The 21,875-nt window shown below is 50.0% G+C and overlaps 1 protein-coding gene across 5 annotated transcripts in view; it reads left to right on the top strand.

The window, feature by feature from the left end:
* UNC13C (unc-13 homolog C) overlaps positions 1-21,875 on the top strand; it is a 197,275-nt gene that overhangs the window by 22,449 nt on the left and 152,951 nt on the right. For 2 of the 5 annotated variants that reach the window (XM_061595474.1, XM_061595473.1), the window contains exon 2: positions 17,697-17,758. The exons of 2 other annotated variants lie outside the window; for them this stretch is intronic. Coding sequence is in view for 1 of the 3 variants with exons in the window: in XM_061595475.1 (XP_061451459.1) it covers positions 17,112-17,134; positions 17,697-17,758 (85 nt within the window). In the remaining 2 variants the exon portion in view is untranslated. Of the gene's footprint in view, positions 1-17,111; positions 17,135-17,696; positions 17,759-21,875 lie in introns of all 5 variants that reach the window. One more of the 5 variants, XM_061595475.1, reaches the window with a different exon arrangement.

The raw sequence follows: 21,875 nt of genomic DNA, 5'->3' as shown, positions 1-21,875 counted from the left end.
TGTATTGGTGTTGTCATTGTTACTGTTGACATTGATTGCCCGCCCTTCAGCCAGAGATCCCAGGGCAGGGCACAACAATTTTAAAATACAGCATTAAAAACATCCCAAAATCACAAAACAGGGTGGGCCCAAAAATATACTTCTCAGGTGTCAAAGGCCAGGGTCAAGAGGGGCATCTTCAGCATTTGCCTAAAACAGAATTGTCAGACGCACCTCAATGGGGAGGGAGTTCCACAACTAAGGGGCTGCCACAAAGAAGGCCCTCTCCTGGGCCGCTACCACCTGAGCTTCTGAGGCCGCCCTGACTACGAAAAGGTTTCCCTCTGCTGACCTCAACACCCGAGAGGGTCTGTAGGGAAGGAGGGGGTCTTTCTGGTATTTGGGACCTTTAGGGCTTTAAAGACTAGCGCGGGCACCTTCAATTGGGCCCAGACACGACCTGGCAACCAGTGCAGCTGCTTCATGTGCCACCCTGGGCTGCTACTGGGAGGAAGGGCAGGATAGAAATCTCACCAGTAAATAAATATTAGCTCTCCGGTGGTGCTCGTCTTTGAATGTGGTGGGGTAGGACGCGCTGTTTTGGATTTGCTGGATGAGCATTTTAAGGATTTTGTACGGCATGTTGTTTGAAATTTTCAGGGTTTTGATATATTTTATCTGCTTGAAGTCACTTTGAGACTTTTTTGTATAAAGCGACTGACAAATGCAGTTAATAAAAATCCACGTGGGATCGGGAAAGACACAAGAATAGCCTTGTCCTTGTTTGGCACTTAGTTTGCTTCTCTTGTAGTGAGGTTGAATTTCACCCCTCTTACTCATGCTGGGAGATGAAGACTTCCGTTGTCTTTTATTCTGTGTTATGGATTGCAAATGTGTGATGTTTTGTATTTTAATATTTTGTAAGTCGCTTAGAGGCATTTTGTAAAAAGCAATGATTATTGTTGTTTAAAACCTTGATCAACTGTTAATAACATTTTTAAATAGTGGCGTTCAAGAATGGTGTGGTTGAGCATCACCCTATGCTTCACTTGGCAGAGTCTGACGTGCCGGACTGCGCGGCTGCTTGATCTCAAAGCATTTTCGTCACTGGGAGGTCTTCTGTTCCTCTTTATCCTGTTTCCTTTAATAGCCATATAATGACTCTGGGTAATGTTGGAGTGTTCCTGGAGAACCTTTCCAGCTCAAGGGCCGCATTCTCTTCTAGACAAGCCACCGAGGGCCGCAGGCCAGTGGTGGGTGGTACAACAAATGTTCATTGACTCACCTATGCTTCTCCATCGTCCCCCCAGGCAAACAGGAAGCACTGTCAGAGTTCAAAGACACATTCTCGACAGGCAACAACACTCAAGGGGGCGTGGCCTACGGAGAGTCCCAAGGGCCACATTGGGAGGCCTGGAGAGCCACATTGGGAGGCCTGGAGAGCCACATTTGGTGCCAGCCCTGATATTCTCCACTTTAAGACGCTCTCGGACTTTAAGGGTCCCCCGCCAGCCATCCTTCCCCTTGAGTGCTTCTCGTGGAAGCCTCATGGTGGCGGATGGCAGCTTCTCTGTCACTCTCCTTCATGTCTGTGAAGCCTCCTGGTGGCTTGCCATCCCCTCGGTGCTGGCCTGCCCTGCCTTTATTACATTTCTTCCCTGCCCTTCCTTCACAGAGCTCAGGGTGCCATACAAGGTTCTCCCCCACACCACCTGCGGTTATCCTCACTACTTCTCTGTGTGGTAGGTGAGGCTGCCTGGCCCGAGATAACCCAGGGAGTGTGTGGGTTTGAACTTGGGTCATAGAGACATAGAACCATAAAGTTGGAAGGGGCCTGTGAGGCCACTGGGTCCGACCCCCTGCTCAGTGCAAGAATCCAAATTAAAGCATCCCCGACAGGGCTGTCCAGAGGCCTCCTGAATGTCCCCAGTGCAGGAGAGCGTCCCACCTCCCTAGGTCATGGGTTCCATTGTCATACAGCTCAAACAGTTAGGACACTTTCCCTGTTGTTCAGCCGAAATCTGGCTTCCTGCAACTTGAGCCCATTATTCCATGTCCTGCACTCTGGGACGATCGAGAAGAGATCCGGCCCCTTCTCTGTGTAGCAACCTTCCAAGTGCTTGAAGAGGGCTCTCGTATCTCCCCTCAGTCCAGTCTTCTCAAGGCTAAGAATGCCCAGTTCTCTCAGTCTCTCCTCGCAGGGCTTTGTTTCATGTAGTATTGCTGAGCCCGCCCCACAGACACACCCAAGAGTGCCTGACCTGTGCCCTCCATCTGTTGTTGGATCCCAGCTCCCATGAAGCCCCAGCCACCCACATGGCCAATGGCTGGTGATGATGAGGGTGATGATGATGGGAGCTGCAGTCCAACAGCATTTGGAGGACCACCGGGTAGCCACCCTTTCTCTGGCCACTGTTGCATGCTGGGGGCAGGTGCTGGGCTTGGGTTTGTTGTTGTTAGGCTGCATCCAACAAATTCAGGGCCCAGCCAAACTCAGGTTTGTTCTTGCAGGGCCTGGTGGCATTCAGGAATAACAATTCTGTATCGAGGCAACACCCTCCAAAGGTGGTTCACCCCAAAGTTCTTGGGGCAACTCCGAGGCTGAGCCTTCTTGTCTCTACGGCAGTAGAAAAGGGGCTGCATCGTGCAGCCAGCAAGGTAGCTTCTGGCACGGCCAGCCTGTTCTGTCCTCTTGTGCGTATACGGACTTCCACCAGCTAGCCCCTGTTCCCAGGGTGGAGAAGAGGTTGCACAGCACAGGCCACACGGGGAGCCCATGCCACGTTTGCAATCAGGGAACCTGTGCAGCCGTCACAGGAGGGGAGGGTTGCTGTCCTCTCCCAGGATTGTGCTTCCAGTGGTCACCCGCCGGCCAGCCGCTCATAAGCAGGGCATGGAACTGGGAGCAGCCTTTCCTGTTGCTTGTCCCCAACAGCTGCCAGTCACATGCACACAGCCTCTGAAAAGATCTGCTCAGCTGCTAAGAGAGCTTTCCTCCCATGGAGTTATCTGATCTCCTTCCGAGCCCATGGGCTTTGGCTCAGCAGGTAGCAGTGAATTCCTGAGTTGCTTCCACATTGTACCACAGAACACTTTTTTGTGAGCCTCCTGTCAACCAACTGCACGGGGTGATGCTCGAAATGTTAGGAATCTTTTGAAAAATGATCTGCTTCTTGATCATTTTAGGTGTTTTTTTTCATGTTCTGTCCTGGAGACAGAATTGCATGCAGAACTCCAACTATGAACACCGCGTAGGATTGCTTTTATTTTGTATATTTTCAGCCTTTTCCCCAATACTGCTGCTTTGCTTTTTAACTGCTCTCACCTTCTGAGCCGGCATTGGCATCCCAAATCATTTGTCATCCTCACTGTTCCTCGCCCAGATTTGGTGATAATGAAAGAGTCCCCCGTTGTAGATCCATTCTGGGCGGGGATGCTGCAGGGCTCATAAGGCAGGCAACAGAGCAGGGTGAGAGGATCCCTCAGTGCTGGCTCTGCCTTTGTGCCTGTCACTGGCTTCCCAAATTCCTGTGTGTGAAAAGGCTCCCGGGAGGAGGAAGAGGAGCTCAATCCTGAACCTTCTTGCCCAGACAGAGGCAGCCAGGTCCATTTACTGCTATACTTGAAAGGATCTGAAATCTTTAGGCAAAGGCCAGGTTCTGCATAGAAATGAGGTAGCCGCCGTCTGTCTCTCTGAAGCAATGAACAGATCCACCCCATTGATGGGCAGTTTCCTTCATCATGGCATGCTGTGCTCATATCACGTATAGTAGTTTACAGATAAATAATGCCTGAGCTTCAAAATGGCATTTGGCAGGACAGCTGGAGTGGAAATGGAAGTGAGAAGGAAGTCAGAGATGGCTCAAGGGGGGCAGCTGCAAGGGGGGCACAGAGTCTCCCTTGAAATAAATGGGAATTGTGCAATAGCATTGCAAGATTCTTTGCCTGTCTGCTGCTGGTGGGGTTTGCAGGACGGTGCCTGCTGGATCGGGCCCTATGAAGCCACAGGGGGTATATTTCATCTCCAAGATGCAAGGTTACCTGTGTCACCGCAGAGCAGCCGCCTCAGCTGTTGCTGGACTCTTGACTTTCACCAGCTGCTACCAATTGGAGCCCCAAAAACATCTGGGGGCAGCAGAGTGGAAGAGGCTGCTCTCGGGTAGGATGACCCTCATGGCTATCTATTCCCCACCCCCTACAAAGTCTTTTGATCAGTGATTCCAAGAAAATACGCTCCACAGTTGGGGTCTCTTTCTCAGTAATTTAGTGGGAGGTAGAGCTTGGGTGCCTGTTTTTTCTGCACACATAATTAAACTGCCTTTTGGCTCTGTTGGAGATTCAGAGGGACAGCACAAGACCTTTTTTCTGCAACAGGTTTGTGGCTCCCCACCCACCCTGGCCTGACCATGGCAGAGGAAGTTGATCAGAGTTTTCTCTGCACTGGTCTTTGCAATCTCCCTGGTAAACAATGGGGGGGATTATGCATGGTTGGATCCTGCTTGGCTAGGTCTCTGGGATGCAGCCCCAAACCTTGGCAGTCTCTGGGATCTCCTGGAAGCTTTCTTGGAGAAGGAGCAGCACATTTCGTCCATTCCACCAGTGAGCATATCCCTTCTCGTGGCAATCTTACAAGGGTTGTGAATGCAGCACATTGGCTGAAAGGAGACACCATTTTGCCTTGACGTGTGTGTGTGTGTGTGTGTGTCCTTGTTCAGTTCCGCCTATTCAGACAGCTTGGAAATGCATAAATGGAGGTACCCTTGGACCACACCTGGGCACAGAAATGTCCTTCTGTTGTCTTCTTTTTCGTTGGAGCAGCTCAGGGGAGGATGCTGGCAGAGGGTTGCCCTTGATCCACTTGTCTTCTGCAGTGACTCATTGAATAAGTTGGTTTCCCATATTTTGTGGTTTGGAGGGGATTAGCTGTAGCTCATTAGAAATGATTTTTTTGGGGGGGTCCCTCGTGCCTTACCCTCAGGAGTTGGGCAGGGCTGGCAATTTCTTGATCTTATCTTTAATAGGCAGACCTGGGGATGGAATCCTCTTCTTTTGTCTGTTTCATTTTTAAGTGTGGCCCCCTAGTGGTCATTAACTATCTGATTCCAGTTTCCTCCAATGTCTTTTCATTTTTCCAATCTCCTCCGATTTCTTTTTTAAATTCTTGCTTTTCAGAGGATTATCAATATTATAATCACTACTTATTCATGAGTCTCCACTGGTATCAATTTTTATGCTGAGCTCTGTAATTATTGCCTGTTTACATTCCTTTTCAAGTGCATTGCAGAGCAGATTAAGGCAGATAATCAAGTCAGTTGTTTCCCCCCTGCTGCTTAAAATCAACACCTCATTCCTCCCTGCTGCTTTCTGTCTGTCAGTTACAATCAACACTTCATTGACACCAGTTAAAAGGAATACACATTTGAAGAGCTCACATAGAAAGTAGATCAATAAAAATATCACTCACGCTATTGATGATTTGAAAGCAAATTTAAAAAGAATTGGAAAAAAAGAAGAATGAATTTGCAACCAGGCGCAGACAGTTGCTACTTAAAAATTCTCTCTCCAGATAGAGAATATCAGAAATAATCATTAATCCGATGGCAACTCCGATTACTGCAGAAATGAAGCCCAATGATAGACAGACCCCATTTTACACCTGGCAAACGCTAAATATTTTGGAGCCCAAAGTACCGATAAATATTCCACCCATCTCACAAACCTCCCTGAGCACCTTTCAGAGGCTTTCTCCCCTCCTGGGCTTATTTTGGAGCCATTTGGGCTGGAATGTGTTTATGGGACTCTCAGTTGCTCCTCAGCAGTGCCCCAATGCTTGGCCTTGCGCGGTACAAAATGGGAAAGAAAGAGGGGGACTCTGACCTTCCTTGGATCAGACAAAGGCTGTTCATTCCTTATAATGCGTGAGCCATAATATTCTCTTCAGAGTGCTAAATATCCGATTTGCCTTCTTTGCTCTATGCAACAGAACATCCTCTCAGCAAAGCTGCCTTAATACGTTGCTCTGGAGGGATAATTTTAGAATCTGGTATTCCTGCATGGCTTCCTTTGTGGTGTTCTGACTGGTTTTGTTGCCTTTCCTCGTTACCTTTTTTCCTTCCTACCAGCAATCTGGCGTTAATTAGGCACTAACTGTTGGGCTCCAAATTACCTGCTCCCTGTGACCCTGGTCTCTCCCAGTACCACAGATACAGAGAGAGCATCTGGGCTAGGAAACAGTTCCATGATGTACCCTTCTGGGGAGATCAGTTGCCAAGAGAATGCCAGCAATTGGGCCCAGCTGCTTCCAGAAGAAAGGCTTCCAGCCACAGGCTTCGCTGGACACTCTTCCCAGCCTGGGTCTGGAGCCAAGGCAGTTGGTGCCGCTGCTGCCGCCACTGCTGGAGCAGGTGAACCAGCCTGAAAGAGCCGCTGTCCTCTGCAAGCCCTCCCAGTTCCTGGCCCAGTGGGCCTGCTGTGGCCTTCTTGGGCATCCTCTGGGAAGCCGTGTGGGCCTGGACGGCTGATCCTGCGCTGTAGTTGCTGCTGCCTGCACTCTCTTCCTTTCCCCAAGAGTGTGAAAATCGTCAAAGGTGACACAGAGCCTGCCTGGAGGGTTTACACTTGCTGCCAGACAAGACAAACCGGGAAGAGTTTGCTTTTAATTCCCTGTGTGCAACATTCCCTCCCTTCCCCCCCCCACATGCATCATCTCCAAATGTGCACATTCTCCATTAGACCAGTGGCTGCTTATTGTGCACATTAGCCGCTTGGCACATTCCCCTTAACACATACAACCCTCTCTCGGTGACTAGTTACAAGCATCAGAGCTCCAATTAAGCAAACGTTGCCCTGTGTGGGTGCTCTGATTCTTCAGTGTGTGCCCTCAATTAAAGCATGTCGTTTGGAGAGTCATGGTTCTCTTACACAGCCTTGAGTATCGTTTCCGAATGCAGCCAATTATTTGCCAAGCAGTATCACCCACCACAGCCTTTTGGCTGAAGGATCAGCTGAGTTTGGAGTCGACACAATATCTTACTGTGCATCTGCCTTTCCCTCCTTACCTAATCGTTGTTGAACGATTCTACCACCTCGGTTTTAATGAAGCTGTTGTAATTGAATGGTTTTATTTATATGGCCAAGATAAAATGCATCTGTATGATTTGCCCCATATTAATATGAGACTCTCTAGGCAGCTTGGGAGAGCGAAGAGGGGGGAGGAAGCTCCTGAGCTGCAGGAAGGAGGAGAGCTGCTGCTGCTCTTGGCGTGACTTGAGCGCAGGGAGGGAGAGATTACACTGCTCTCCGTTAGGGCTGGGTTGCCTTCATAGCAACAGTATCACAAACGCTTGTGTCGTGTGTGCTTTAAAATCATGCTGACTTCATCCTAACCCAGGGAAAGCAGCTGTTTGCTTTATTTTTCACAAAGTTGTTTTCTTCCCAGGAAAGCAGGTAGAGGCTGGGCCTGGGCTCCTGCTGGGAGGAAGGGCGGGGTATCAATCAATCAATCAATTAAAATAAAATAAAATAAAAAGAATCTTCCATGTGTGCCACTCCTCCTTGGGAGAGGGTGGCAATCCCTAAAGCATTCCTCGGTGCAGCAGGGAAAGGCCTGGTTGCCCTTGGCCTGGCAACAGGGGAATTTGCTGCTGCCACCATCACGCCCAGCACATGCTGGTTCCAATGCACCAGTGATGGGTGCATGGTGCCTCATCTAGGCATCAGTGGTCCCGAAAGGGAGAGGTGTGCATTGGGCACCACCCCAGGAGTGTTTGGGGACTCTCTGAGACCCCTCCCCAAAGTGAGCTTCCACTCTGCCCCTTAGCTCAAGGAAGCTTCCAGCACAGTTTCAAACGAAAGCGCAGTCCTTACAAAAACAAAGTTCCCTATGGTGAAAATGGAAACGGCCAGCCTTCCAGTGGCTCCCGATTTATGGTGGCCCCACGAATAGGGATTTCATGGTGAGCGGGATTCAGAGGGGGTTTCCCATGGCCTTCCTCTGAGGCTGAGAGGCAGTGACCGGCCCAAGGTCACCCAGGGAGCTTCGTGGCAAATTGGTGAGGGTTTTTCTGGCTCACATCCTTCTGGCCCCTTTTGCTGGCAGTTTGGCCGTCCTGCCCAGCTTCTGGCTCCAGCCTGTCCCGCTCCTCTCTCCCTCTGCCCCTGCACAGCCCCTTTCCCTGCTCGTGGAGAACATTCCCTCTCTCAGCTGCCGGGCCCAGTTCAGGGTGTTAGTCCTAGCATATAAACCCTTGAATGGCTTGGGACCAAGTAGCTAAAAGGGCGCCTTCCCCAATAGCAACCATTTCGGACCTTATGATAGACAAGTGAGGCCTGTTGGTGGGGCTGCCACTGGGGGCTGCCCGGTGAGCGTTGACCCATGACAGGGCCTTCTTGGTGATGGTTCCCATCTGTGGAATATCCTCCCCGTGAGATGCATCTGTCTCCCTCCTTATTGACTTTCAGGAGGGATGGGAGAATGTTTTTATCTGAAACTGTTTTTATTATTGTGTTGTTTTTTTAACATCTTGATGTGCTTGCTGCCCTGGGTTCCTTCACGAGGAAGGAAAGGGTATAAATTCAAAGAATAAGAATAAGGCACACAGCTTATGTTGCAAGTTTAAAGGAAAAAGCTCTGCTCCTCCCCTGACATGACTGCCAGTCTGGGTGGGCCAGCCATGCCAGGGGCTCTCAGGCAGACTGCCACCATACTCATTACCCTGAGCAGAAGTGAAACCCAGGGGTGCAAGAGTGGTTGAACAGTCAGCCACACTGATTGAACCTCTGTGGGGGGAACAGGGCGTCTCCTAGCAACTCTCAGCACCCTTCACTAACTACACTTCCCAGGATTCTTTGGGAGAAGCCATGGCTGTCTAAAGTGAAATAAAGTTCTGGTGTTGATGTGGCCAGGGACAACTTTGGTTTAAATGTGGGTGGGAGGCTACATGTGCCTGCTGTAGAATAAAAAGGTGAGGGGGGAAGTGAAAAAGAACGATACTGTTCACAATGTTTTCCTTTGGGAAAGGAAAGGGGCTTCCCCTGTGTCCAGTGCCCACCCACCCAATCTCCTCCCCCCCACCCCTCCCCCAGGTCAGTTTCACCTGTCCTAAGCATGATTGCACAGGAATAAATCCCACTGAACTCAAAAAGCATGCAAATGATCAAACCTGGCCTCCCCTCCTCCTCCCTCCTATCCCATCCCCCTTCCCTCTCCATTCACCCCTCCCTTCCCTTCCCCATCCCCTCCTTCCTCCTCCTTCTCCTCCCCTCCGCTCTCCCCCTCCTCTTCACCCATGGTCAGTTTTACCTATCCTAGGACTGTGACCTGGGAGACCAGGGTTCGAATCCCCACACAGCCATGCAGCTCACTGGGTGACCTTGGGCCAGTCACTGCCTCTCAGCCTCAGAGGAAGGCAATGGTAAACCCCCTCTGAACACCACTTACCATAAAAACCCTATTCGTAGGGTCGCCATAAGTCAGTATCGACTTGAAGGCAGTCCATTTCATTTTCAAGCATGATTGCATGGGAGTAAATCCATTTGAACTCAATAACTATGCAAATGATCAAACCTGCCCTCCCCTCCTCCACCTCCATATCCCCTCCCTCTTGCCCCTTCCCTCCCCCTTCCTTTGCCCCTCCCCCTCCCCTCCAATCCCCTCCTTTCCCCTCCCATCCTTCTGCTCCCCTCTCCCTTCCGCCTTCCCTCTACTCCCTCCCCCTCTTCCTCTCCCATGGTCAATTTTACCTATCCTAACCATAATTGCATGGGAGTTTTGAACTCATTAAGCATGCAAATGACCACACCTGCCTTTTCCCTCCTTCCCCCTTCCTCCTCCCTTCTTCCTCTTCTTCCCTCTTCCTTCTTCCTCCTCCCCTGCCCACTCCAGGCCTCCCTCCCTCATAGTCAGTTTTATCTATCATAAGCATGATTGCAGGGGAGTAAATCCCACTGAACTCAATAAGCATGTAAATGATCAATCCATTCTCAGCAGACTTGCACAGGATCCCATTTCTTACCTCCCAGATTAAAAAGCAGAGAAATTCACTAATAGGCAAAAAACCTTGCAGTTTAAGAACATAGCTTTGGCCAACAGATATTTCTACCAAATGGCAGGTGTTGCCACCACTCACCATGTGCTCAGAGGCACGTTACCAAATTTTTCCAAGCTGCATAGGAAGTGGATTGGACTGTGAAAGACCAACCCAAATTGTGCTTGCATTTTAACAAATTTGTAGGGCAGTACAATATCTCAGAGAGGAGGTCAGGTCTCCTGCTCCCCTGATGCATTCCCTAGAGCTGCCCAATTTCCCTACTTTTTAAAGTTTGATAGAAATATCTGTGGGCTATAGGTACATACTTAAACTGCAAGGTTTTTTGCCTGTTAGTGAATCCCTTTGAGTTTGGCCCCAACACTCTCAAGAACCCGAACAGTCAATTTGAAGAAGTTTATTAAAAATAAGGTTTTAAGTGAGAACAAAGGAAAAAGCAGAATGTTTCTTTCAGGAAAACATATTGAAGATGAGCTCTCAGGCAAAGCAAGGGCCTTCCTCGCAAGTCATACAGCATCTCGGATGGTCAGCAAGGGCTCATCTTGACACATGTTGGCTCTTATGTATAGGTTGTTCGGACCAGCACATAGCGCAGCAAGGTGCTCTTATCGCTTGGGGAGCTTTTGAGCAGGGGCAGCCAAAGGGCTAATTGCTACTGGACTTCCCAGCTCTCCTGCCAGACAACAGGCATGTGTGCTGTGGGGAGGTTGGATCTCTCTGCATATGCTTGGGGGAGGACTAGACAAACTGGGCCATCTTAAAGGACAGGCTAGGCCAGAATTGTGCCACAGTGGACACCCTGGTGCTCCTGCCCTCCAGAACCAGCCATGAAGGAGAACACCCAAACAGGGCTGTCTCCAACCTGAAATGATTTCCTTTTATTCACAACAGCTTGACCCACCCTTTTGAAGAGCATGTTTTGGAGTGTATGTAAAAATAGAGTTGCTGCAGGATGTGAGTGATTACAAACTCCTATCCAAATCTGGGAGGAAAGTGACCTGAAATGGACAACATTTTAATTACTCAGATGTGTCTTTAATACAACCCCTAGCCTTTACTTCTCCTAGGATGTAAGGCACCATGTAATAGAGCCTCTCTCTTTTTTCCCTGCACTGTTGTGTTTAGGGTGGGTTGATAGGAAGATAAATGTTTTACCTTCCACCAGGGTGCACTTAACAAAGTCTTTTGCTTTCTTCTGTACAAGTGCCCATTTTTATCATTATTTATCCCTTCTTTTGCTTGTGATACAGGGAATATTTATTTGCTGAGAGTCAGTGTGGTGTAGTGGTTAGAGTGTCGGACTATGACCTGGGAGACCAGGGTTCGAATCCCCACACAGCCATGAAGCTCACTGGGTGACCTTGGGCCAGTCACTGCCTCTCAGCCTCAGAGGGAGGCAATGGGAAACCCCCTCTGAATACCGCTTACCATGAGACCCTATTCACAGGGTTGCCAGAAGTCAGGATCGACTGGAAGGCAGGCCATTCCCATTTTTCTTTCAAGAGTAGGAAACCAAGTAAGTCGTCATCTCCTGTTGTAGAATTAAGGGGAAGGACCATAGCGCCGTGGCAGAGCGCCTGCCTTCCACACAGAAGGTCCCAAGGTCAATCCCGGTGGCGTCTCCAGGTAGGACCTAGAGAGACCCCTGCCTGAAAACCTGGGGATCTGCTGCCAGTCCATGTAGGCACTACTGAGCAAGATTGCCTCAATGGCCTGACCCAGTTAACACAACTTCCTGTGTTCCTAACTGAAAATAAATTGATGGCTTCTGCTGTAAGAGCAGCAATCGTTTTACGGACCTTCATACGCAATGACGCCAAGGATTCCCCACCCCACAAGTGGTGGCCTTTCTGTGTTCTTGCTTGGGGGACCAGGCAGGGGAAGGGGGGCTCTGTGTCAAAGAGGCTCTAGAAGAACTGCAGGCTGGGCTATTTTGCTGCTCCCTTCTGGCTCCTTATCAAATTAGGGGCATCTTTCACTCTGAAGCCACAATGGAGGGGATGAATATGATTGCAGAGGAAGATTATGAGGACCAAATTGAGTCCTGAGATTACTTCCTGCAAAGCCAAAACAAGGTTTGCCGTTGCATTGGGTGTTGGCAGTATGATTGTGCCCCCAAGAAAGATCTTTTTTCTGTTCCTTTTGCACCAAAAGATCAATCCTGTGACTTGGAGTCTTGGAAAGCCAAGACATCATTGGAACTGTGTTCAGATGGGTTAGGTTAGATTTTAATTTGCTGCTTTTCCACAAATTGAGGGAGAGCATTTTGCTAATGGGAGGAGGGCAAAATGTTTGAATGTGTCAGAAAGAGGATGCTTGTTTACCTCTGTGTAGAACAGTAAAGGTGATCCATCCTATTCCAGCAAAGATTCAGCTCTTCAGCAGGAACATTAGCCATAATTTGAAGTTGCAGTGTTCAGAAAAACCATCATTAAAATTAACAATTTGTATGAGTTCAGGCATAACAACAGCCTGTGCTGGAGAAGCGGGAGGGAGAGGCTGAGCTCAAGGCTCATGCACGTAACCTTAAACTGGTTCAGCGTTGCATGAACGTACTACTCATGTGAACATGGATTTAGCTGCAGCAATTTTCTTGATTCTAATGGATGGGAAAAGCACAGCCCAGTCCGTACTATGATTTCTGGATGTGATTGTGGCCCTACAGCTGTACAGTAGGGCCCCACTCATACAGCAGGTTATGTTCCAGGCCCCTGCCGAAAAGTGAAAACCACTGGAAAGTGGGGCCCTACGGTATTCCAGCCACCACGCTCCAGCTGACAGCGATCAGCTGTAGCATGCAAACTCCCCTCACTACAACTGATCGCGCTCTACAGCTGATCGCTGTCAGCTGGAGCGTGGTGGCTGGAGCTCCCCGCACTACAGCTGATTGCCCTGCTGGCACTGCCGTATTAGCGGAACGCCGAAAAGTGGAGTGCCAAAAAGCGGGGCCCTACTGTATATCTTTTGACTGTGTGATTCATACCCAAGTATTGCTCAAAAGGCAATGGAAGAGCCCAGTCAGAATGTCACTATCTGGGCAGGTGAGTAGATGAGGGATCTTGCATCCAGTGGCCAACTGCAGCACAGGCCACCTGGTATCTGGGTGACCCTGATGCAGCAGGAGCAGAGGAGCGGGCAAGCAGGGAGAGCTGGTGGGGCAGGATGTGCTTCTCAACATCTGTTCCCCTCTCCGTGAGGTGCTCTCTAGTGGTGAGGCGGCTAGCAGACGCAACACTGGGTTAACGCCCACCTTTGCCCCAGGGCAGCAAGGCACGGAACCTGTGGCCGGCAAGGCCAGTAGTCAGGGGCGATGGGCGCTGCAGCCCAGCAACATCTGGACTGCAGCCAGGATGACGGTGATATGAAGGATGGTGAGGCCATGCGCCAGCACCACCCCAGGATCTCCCTGGCTGCAGGGGGGCCATCCTGCTTCTCCCTCTTCTTGCAACCGCCGGCTTATCTGCGGGACTCCCATTGCCCTGGGGTGATCTACTGGGAATGGAGGGCTGCCAGCCACATCCCTGTCCGACAGCTTCTCCCCCTCCCGACCTCCCATGCAGTTTAAACCAGCCTCACAGCCCAGATGGTCTAGACAGCATGGAAGACAGGAACCAGCCCCGCCAAGACTTCCAGGCAAGCACTTCTTGCTTAAGTGGATTATAAGAAGGGGGAGGGGATAAACAGTGAGTGTGCAAAACGGGAAGCCAGACCACTGGCTCTTGCTCAGGCATGAGGAGCGAATGGGCTGAGGGTGTCCTAATTGGCCTGCAAGGCTGTTTTGTGCAAGCCGCGCAGCTGCAAAGGAATAGTCAGGAGCCTTGAAGTGCACCTGTATTCCCCACCTTTGAAATTTGGCACCGAATGCAAGCCCCGCTGGACCTGGCTGCAGTCCAGAGCCTGGCCAGACCTGCCAACTTGAGCTTGAAGCTGCCACTGATAGCGCACTGCAAAGGACACATATTTGAAGCCAAAGGAACCTGTCAAAGTGTTGTTGTTTATTTATCAATGATATATTCTGCACCTTCCCCCAAAGGAGCTGAAAGTAGATTCCGTTCCCTGCCATCTGCTGCTGCTGTTGTCGAATCAGGGCAGTGGCAGAGCGCCTGCCTTGCGTGCAGAAGGCCACAGGTTCATTCCTCAATGGCATTGCCAGGCAGGGCTGGGAGAGACGGCTGCCCGGAACCTGCACCACTGCTGCCACCCAGAGCAGGCAATACTTAGTGATGGGCCAATGGTCATGCTCCGTACCAGGCAGCCTCCTACTGTTACACACCACCCCAGTCCCTGAATGGTGTGAGATTTCTAGGGGTTCCTGCGCTTGCCCAGGTTTGGTTTTGTTGGAAAGAAGGTCAGCGGAGACTGTGGTGTCTTTTTGATACATGGCTTACAGCCTGAGCATAAGATGGAGGGGTTCACAGTATTTACAGATCTTATTTTTACAGATTTATTTTTATTTTATAGATCTTATTTTTCCATCAGACTTGTAGGGAGGCACCCCAAAGCCACTGTGCAAAGTAGGTCTCCCTTTGTGTCTTCCTAGATCCCAGTTTCTCCAGGCTAGATTAAAAATACAAGCCTCTCTTGGCTCCAGGATTAGGGTGGGAGAAAGGAGATCTCTCCTGAAAAGAGTTCCAATAACAACAGGATCTCTCTGGCCCAAAATCTATTCACCTATTAATGGGCACTTGACACACCCATTAGCTCACTTGGCCAGTCTCTTAGATTAACAAAGGAAACTAATCTAACCAGTAGAGCAGGTTTCTTGCTTGCATATCCCAGCTTCAGATACAAGATCACAGGCTTAAAGGGGACTCAAAGAAATCATCTATCTCAACTCTCAATTCCTTAAAACTGAGTTCCAAACTAACATGGCAACACTTAACTCTTATAGCCATCTCTGACGTTAGTATCCTCTAGAATTGGTTGCAGGATGAGGGAGAAAAGATGATTCGCAATGCTCAGAACAGCCAGTCAGAGAGACTGCACTTAGGCTTCAATCCTAAACATGTCTACGCAGAAGTAAGCTCCACTGAATTGAGTGGAGCCTCTTCCCAAGTAAGTGGGGTTAGGATTGCAGCCTCAGCCATGAAGATGCTGTTAGCACCCTTTTGGAAATCTGGAGATGATCCGACTTCCTTTCTGGATCATATGTTTGGCTTCTTCTTTGCAGGGTGGGGGGAAGGGTGGGATGTAAATTGAATGAATTTATAAAATAAAAAATTGTGCAATTGACACCTGAAACGTCTATTTTAGGATCCATCCTATTCTCTTGACTGTTGTTTGTTTTAGCTGGTTTTAATACTGTGTTTTTAAACTGTTGTAACCCACTCTGGGACCTCTTGGTGAAGGAATCAATCAACCAACCAACCAACCAATCAAATAAATAAATATCCACTTGGACATGCTGGAGGACTAGAGAGCTTGTGTACCTTAAAGTGACGGGCTAGAAGAAGGCTGTGCACATCACAGATGTCACTTCAGCACTCCTAAAAACGGCAGAAGAGCCCCCTGCAAGCTGGATCAGATAAAAGGGAGCCCATCATCCAGCAAATGTGGCTCTTCTTCTTCTGAGATATCCCCAGTTAATGAAATATGTGACCGTCTTCAGCAAGACTATCTCCCTTTTTCTTTTGACAGTTTTGCATTTGTATCACGATGAATACTGTGTTAACATAAAGCTCATTCTGCAGTGTTAAATGTGAGACACAATTGGAAGGGTAATATACTCATTGTTTTCTTAGGTGAGATTTCTGAAAATGCTTGCTAAAGCAAAATGATGCAATGGCTTTGTTTGAACTATGGGCAGGAATGTCTCTGTAGAGATATGCTTAGCAGTGATGCTGCCTGCCAAGAGCACGTCTGGCCTTTGGTCTGAATCTGCAGTGCCTCCATGCCAGGTGGCAATCCAGGTCTTAGCAGGCAGATGCAAATGCTGCCCAGGGCAGGGGGCCACCACCACAGCAGTTGCAAAAAGGCCCTTGCTGAAGCTGAGCTTGGGAGAAGGTCAGCCCCCCTGGTGTCCCTCCTTGCCAAGGCCAGAATCCACTTCTGCTGGGCTGTAAATGGCCTCACAACTGCAGGAACCTCCTCCAGGAGTGTTTGATATGCAGCGCGATTCGCCCTAATCTCCCCTCCCCCCGCCATTGCAGGGTTTCCACTGCTCATGTGCAGGGTATGCAACTGTGGCAGCAACAAGATGCGTGCAACATTACTGCCGCCCCAAGTCTCGATAAGGTCACTTTCAACCTTGTCATGCTGGGACCAACCATTAGCCCAAGCATGCATTTTGGGACCTGTGCCTGCATTGTGCACCTTACATTTATATGGTAGTTGCTGCAGCCCAGTCGTGGGTTCCAACCCACCAACTGAAGACAACTCCTACTCAGAGTAGACCCATTGAAATTAATAAAACGGTTAGTCATTCTACTAACTTCCGCCCTGGGCTCCTACTGGGAGGAAGGACGGGATATAAATCTAATAATAAATAAACTTTGATGGATCTATTCTAACACTAGCATTGAATACCACTCCAGATGCCTTAATCCACACTGAGGCTGTTGCTTTGAATATCACTGCAAAGTCCACTTACTACTAGTCCTAGTGCAGAAGGTGAGGGTGACATGCCAAGCTGACATCAGTAAGCAGAAAGACACCCCCCCCCCAAAAAAAAAGGTTCTGAGCAGGGCTCTTGGGAACTTCTCTGGGATTTCAAACTGTTCTTTGGCCCTGCTGGGGGCTGCCTCGAATCAATCACATTACATTGACATGGGCCATAAAGACCTGTGTCAGAAGTTCAGCTGCTCCTCAATGAGTTTCATACATTTTGAAATTTCATCCTGCCCCTCCCCCGCCCGATCCTCTCTCTGTTGTGGAGCTGCCGTGAAATCGGCAGAGGGCCTTTGAATTAATGCCCATGAAGTGCATCCTGAGGTGGGCATCTGGCCTCCGTGATATGTCCCTTAGCCTGGACTAGAGGGCTGCCTGGCCAGGCTGTAGGCAGGATTGTAACTGTTCACTTTGAGCTATGCACAGTTTCTGGAGACACTTTGATCTAACCTCTATTCCCCCCTCCCGATTCTCTTTCAGATAGCAGTTCTGTGGATGAAAAGGTTCCAAAGTCACATATTTCCTTAAAGGGTCATGTCTTTTGTTGGCGTGTGTTTTGTGACTCAGTTGACCTGTTTGGTTCCTCCGTTTGAGTTGTGAGACGCGCATGTTCCCCCCCCCCCGCTCCCCGTGCTTCCGTTTGTCTCCTCTGTTGATGTATCTCAAGTGCCTTCCATTGATGTGCAGAGTGAACCCTCACTGTTGTGATTCTCTGATGTCATAAGTTGTGCCAGCTCAGGTATCCGCTACTGTCACGCCTGGATTCTGGTTTTGCTGCCCTGTGTGGCAACCGGTTGCCGGCCGGCCGCTGCCGCTTGCCCTCCAGGACTTACAGGGAAACTGCCTGCCTGCCTGCCTGCCTGCAGGGGTCTCAGGCACACACAGCAGCCGAGGGTTTCTCTCTAAATGCTGGATGTTGCTCCCTCCTCTTTTCAAATGGGAAGGACGGTAGCTTTGGCGTGGGGCTGGCCCTGCTTAGCATTTCCATACTAGGTGTATTCTGTGTCCGGCACATCTGCTCCCCCCCCCCCCCGGAGTAACTGAGCTTTCCTTTCTCCACTCAAGGCTCGCATAGTCAGCGGAGGGTCTTTGGAGGCTTCCAAGCTTGCAATCCAAGCCTTTGCTGGGTAAGTATTGGGCGCAGCTGCCCCACAAATGTGATTGTCACGCCTGTTGTGTGCTCTGCCTGTCTGTTTCCAAGAAAAACATGCACGTCTGTGCGGTAAGTAGGAAGAAATCCCAGAGATGGCCTGAGAGGCCAGGCTGTGGGGAGGCTCAGGCGGCTCAGAACAGCCTCTGGGAAGTGGCGGCCCTCCCAGCAGCCGGCATGGCCAGTGGTTAGGGATGATGGTGGGAGTTGTAGTCCAACCACAACTGGAGGACCACTGGCTTCCCACTCCTGGCTCAGGAGAAGCATGGCTGCGGTTGCAGTTGTGGCTCTTGGGAAGAGAGTGAAAGAGACTTGGCCAGCAAAGCAAAGCTGGTTCTGACCTGTGGATCTTTGAGGAGCAGTGCTAAGCCCCAGAACCTTGCTTTGTTGTTTCATTGCATCTGGTTCACCTCCGTCAATTTATCCCCTCTGTTGAGGGGCCAGTTAGCCTGAAAAGGATGGCTTGCCTCCCAATCCATTCTCTTCCTTGCTCAAGGTCTCTGTTGCTCCATGGACAATCCTCGCCGGGAGGTTGTGGCAGCTGCTTGCATTGGCTCTGACATCCTGCTCCTGTTGCCACTGCAGAGGGACTTAGGGAAGGAGGCCTGATCCTGCGAGGAGGAGGGAGGGGATGAGCAGCCAGCTGGCCCTGTGTGGAGTGGAAAGAGCAGGAAAGAGGGGGAGAGGGCCATCTAGTCAAGGGCTGGAGGCAGGCGCCGTGCGAGAGAGTTCCAGGGAGGTGGAGCAGAACTAAGATGGCAGGAGGGAAAGATGCAGTGGAGGGGAGGCCAGCAAATGGAGGGCACGGCCAGGGGCTTTAGCAGTAACACAAAAGGGGGGCTGAGTGAGCAGCTCCAAGTGCAGCTTCCTTCTTCCCACACTGCAATGGGCAGCAGCAGTGCCAGCAGCATCCTCAACCACTGCACTGGATGTGCAGAAACACCTGGGGTGTTATTGCGCCTTCTGTCCCCAAAGCTGAGGGTATGGGCACAGATGTAGTGAGTGTTTGTTGAAAACGGCCACCAGAAGGGATATTCCTTGCCAAGAGAGAAGTCGTGCATCCTTCCAGAAGAGTCTCAGTCCCAGAGTTTTTCTCCCTCTGGAGGAGCAGCAGCACAGGGAGCGCTGCGGCTGAGATCTGTGCCCTCAGAGTTTGGGCATGCTGGCATTCCCAACAGGCTTGTCTTGGCTGACCACAGTGGTTCTTAGGAACTGCTGTTACTTTGAAGGCCCCAGATATGCTGGTTCAGAGAAGAGAAGCAGTCAGTGCCAGGCCAGGAGGGTTCCAGGGTGGCATGCTGCCCCCCCCCCCAAAAAACTTGCCACATTCCACAATGGCTGAATTTTTCCAGCAGCTTCTCAAGCCAGCCTCTCATTTTAACATTACACTGTTCTGACAGTACCCAAGAGAGCAACAGTTTATCCTGGCAAGTTAAAAGCAAGTGCTAGTTGAATAATAATAGCCTTAGTTTTTGAGAATGTGTCGGCTGCAGAGGAAGATGGAAAGCGTTACTGTAGAGACTCTCCGCCCTTGCCTGGTGGGCAACCGCACCACCACCCCACCACAAGGAGGGGAGACTTTGGACCTGGTCCCAGGTCTTTTCCCTGAAAGAAATAGCCATTCAGGCCTGACCCGTTGTTGATGCCTGGGTGATGTCAGCACCTGTCCTGAACCGTGACTGACTTGCGTTGTCCTTCCAGCACATACATGCAGGATGGGGCCCTGAGCAGTGGGAGATCCACACAGAAAGCTATCCGCAATGCTGCAGGCTCAGCCCCTTGCACACGTCCGATATATAAACAAAAAGGGAAATCCAGCCCCTTTGCAAGTGAAGGCTAGGAGGGGGAAATCAGTTCTCCGGGTGGGTGTCTGTCGATCCGGTTTCCACTAATCTACGGATGCCTATTTTTAGAACTGCAATGGAAGCAGTTGCCTGCACAGTGTTACCACGACATCAGCCCATCCTGCAGTGACAATAGCACAACTGTTCAGAGGCCTTTGATGGCTGAAGGGAACTGGTTCTGGTGACCTGAAGTTCACTGATGAAAGGATGTTTTTAACTGTTTTTAGAATGCTTTTCTTTTTCTTGTTCAGTTATTTTTGTTTGTTTATTAAAGCATTTTCATAGAAGTATATCAAGGTGGCTCACAACATACAAGAGACAATATAATTTAAAAACCAATAAAACATCATTAAAAACAATAATAAAAGCATCAACAAATATTGCATTGGTTGGGGGGGAAAGAAAATTCATGGTAAAAGCCCTGTCTGGAACAAAGGAGGGGTGGTTCCTGCTGAGTCTCTATTGGTGGGGAGTTCCACAGGACAGGGCCTGCCACACTAAAGGCACGGTCCCTGGCGGAGGCCAGCCAAACCTCGGGGGCCATGTGGGGATCCACCAAAAGTGCTTCCTCGGAAGATTTCAGTGATTGAGATGGAACAGGGAGCCAGGTGGTCTTTAAAGTACTTTGGGGCCAAGTTGCTTAGGACCTTGTGAATTAACACAAGAACTGTGAACCTGGCCCAGTAGCAGATTGGCAACCATTGCAGCTCTTCCAGCAGCGGGGTGACATGTTGCCAGTCATCTGCTCCCGTAAGCAGTCTGGCCACTGCATTCTGCACTAGTTGCAGCTTCCAAACCAGATACAAAGACGTTAGATACCAGCACATAAAGCATGTTACAGTAATCAAGGCTTGAGGTTACCAATGCATGGACCACTGTGGTCCATCACAGTCCAGGAATGGTCACAGTCGGCATACCAGCCAAATCTGGCAGAAAGCATTCCTTGCTGCGTTCTGTTGGTATGTTTGCCACCTTGGGCTCCTTTGGCAGGAAAGGTTAGATGATGATGATAATTCAGGAGCTCTCTTGAGAGTCCTGGATCATGCTGTGCAGTTGGGATTTTTCTTCAGCAGTCGGCCTTGAAAGGAAGTCCCATCAGAAGCTTTCCTTCCTATGTGTTTGGTGAGGAGTAAGGCTCGATGGCCAGGAAACTCCCTGCTGCCTTGGCCTCTCTGGGGCCGTTCTGAGTCCCTTGTTGACCCCAGAATGGCCCAGCAGTTCCTGTAGGGCAGCACTCTCTCCAACTGGGTCTGAGACTATTTGTTGGGGTGGAAGTGGGTTGTTTTAAAAAGGGGAAACAAACATGCGCCTACCCAGACAATTCATTCCTATCATTTCTAGGGATGCTAAGAATTTGGGCGGTCATTTTTGAACTAAAGAGAAATGAGAGTGTCTGGCATCCCTGGAGACTAGGCAGGGTCAGCGGGTGGGAGGTACTGATGGTGTGGCATTGTGTTTGAAGGAGTTGGTGCTGGGGGGGGGAGATCATGGTGGGCACAAAGCGATGGCCGGCCGGCATGCATGAGGGGCCCTGCAAGATGGCATTTCACCCAATGCCGGAGACAGGGCAGGAAGAGTTAGTCCCTGCCCGTATGACTCAAAGCGATCTGATGGGGGGGGCTTTGAGACAAGGTGAGGAAGAGCCTGAGCCCGTGACCCCCCATGACATGTGCCCTTGGCAAGTGCTGATGCTGAAGATTGCCAAAGTGTGCCACTGGCTCCGTCTGTGAGGGTAGCTTCTGCACCCATCCTGCTTTCTGCTCTGTTCCTCCAGAGTAGTTCTTTGAATGGATCCTCCCTCACTGAGCTGATGAGGCTTTCTGATTACAACTTTGTTCTGTCTTTGTGGTTCTGCTTTCAATGTGTGGATGCATCCAGCTATGAAGAATTCAGATCCCTTTGCGTGAGAGAGGCACAATCGCTTGCACACACATGCACACCCAGTGGAAGCATCTCACTCTGTTCAGAGGATGATTATGTTGGCCTTTGCTTCTTTGTGTGCCTCTGGGCTGACCGTTGCTGTCGATTAAGATGAAGGCAGCAGGCTGATATCCCCAAACTCTGCTTAAACTGGCCCTTCCCAAAAGGAATCTTGCTGATGAGCTCAAAAAAGTAACCCTTTCCCCTCTTGAGCCTCCTTCCAGCTGATCAGACAGCAGGTGGTCCTTTCATAATTTCAAAACGTGGCCTGGCTAACGCATGTGATCCGTCCAAGTTTTGAAGAGCTAAGGCTGGGGCATTTTGCAAGCT

This window comes from Rhineura floridana, chromosome 14, assembly GCF_030035675.1.
Source record: "Rhineura floridana isolate rRhiFlo1 chromosome 14, rRhiFlo1.hap2, whole genome shotgun sequence".
NCBI classification, from domain to species: domain Eukaryota; kingdom Metazoa; phylum Chordata; class Lepidosauria; order Squamata; family Rhineuridae; genus Rhineura; species Rhineura floridana.
Note: the sequence above shows the minus strand (reverse complement) of the source record. Positions and strands in the feature narration are given on the sequence as shown.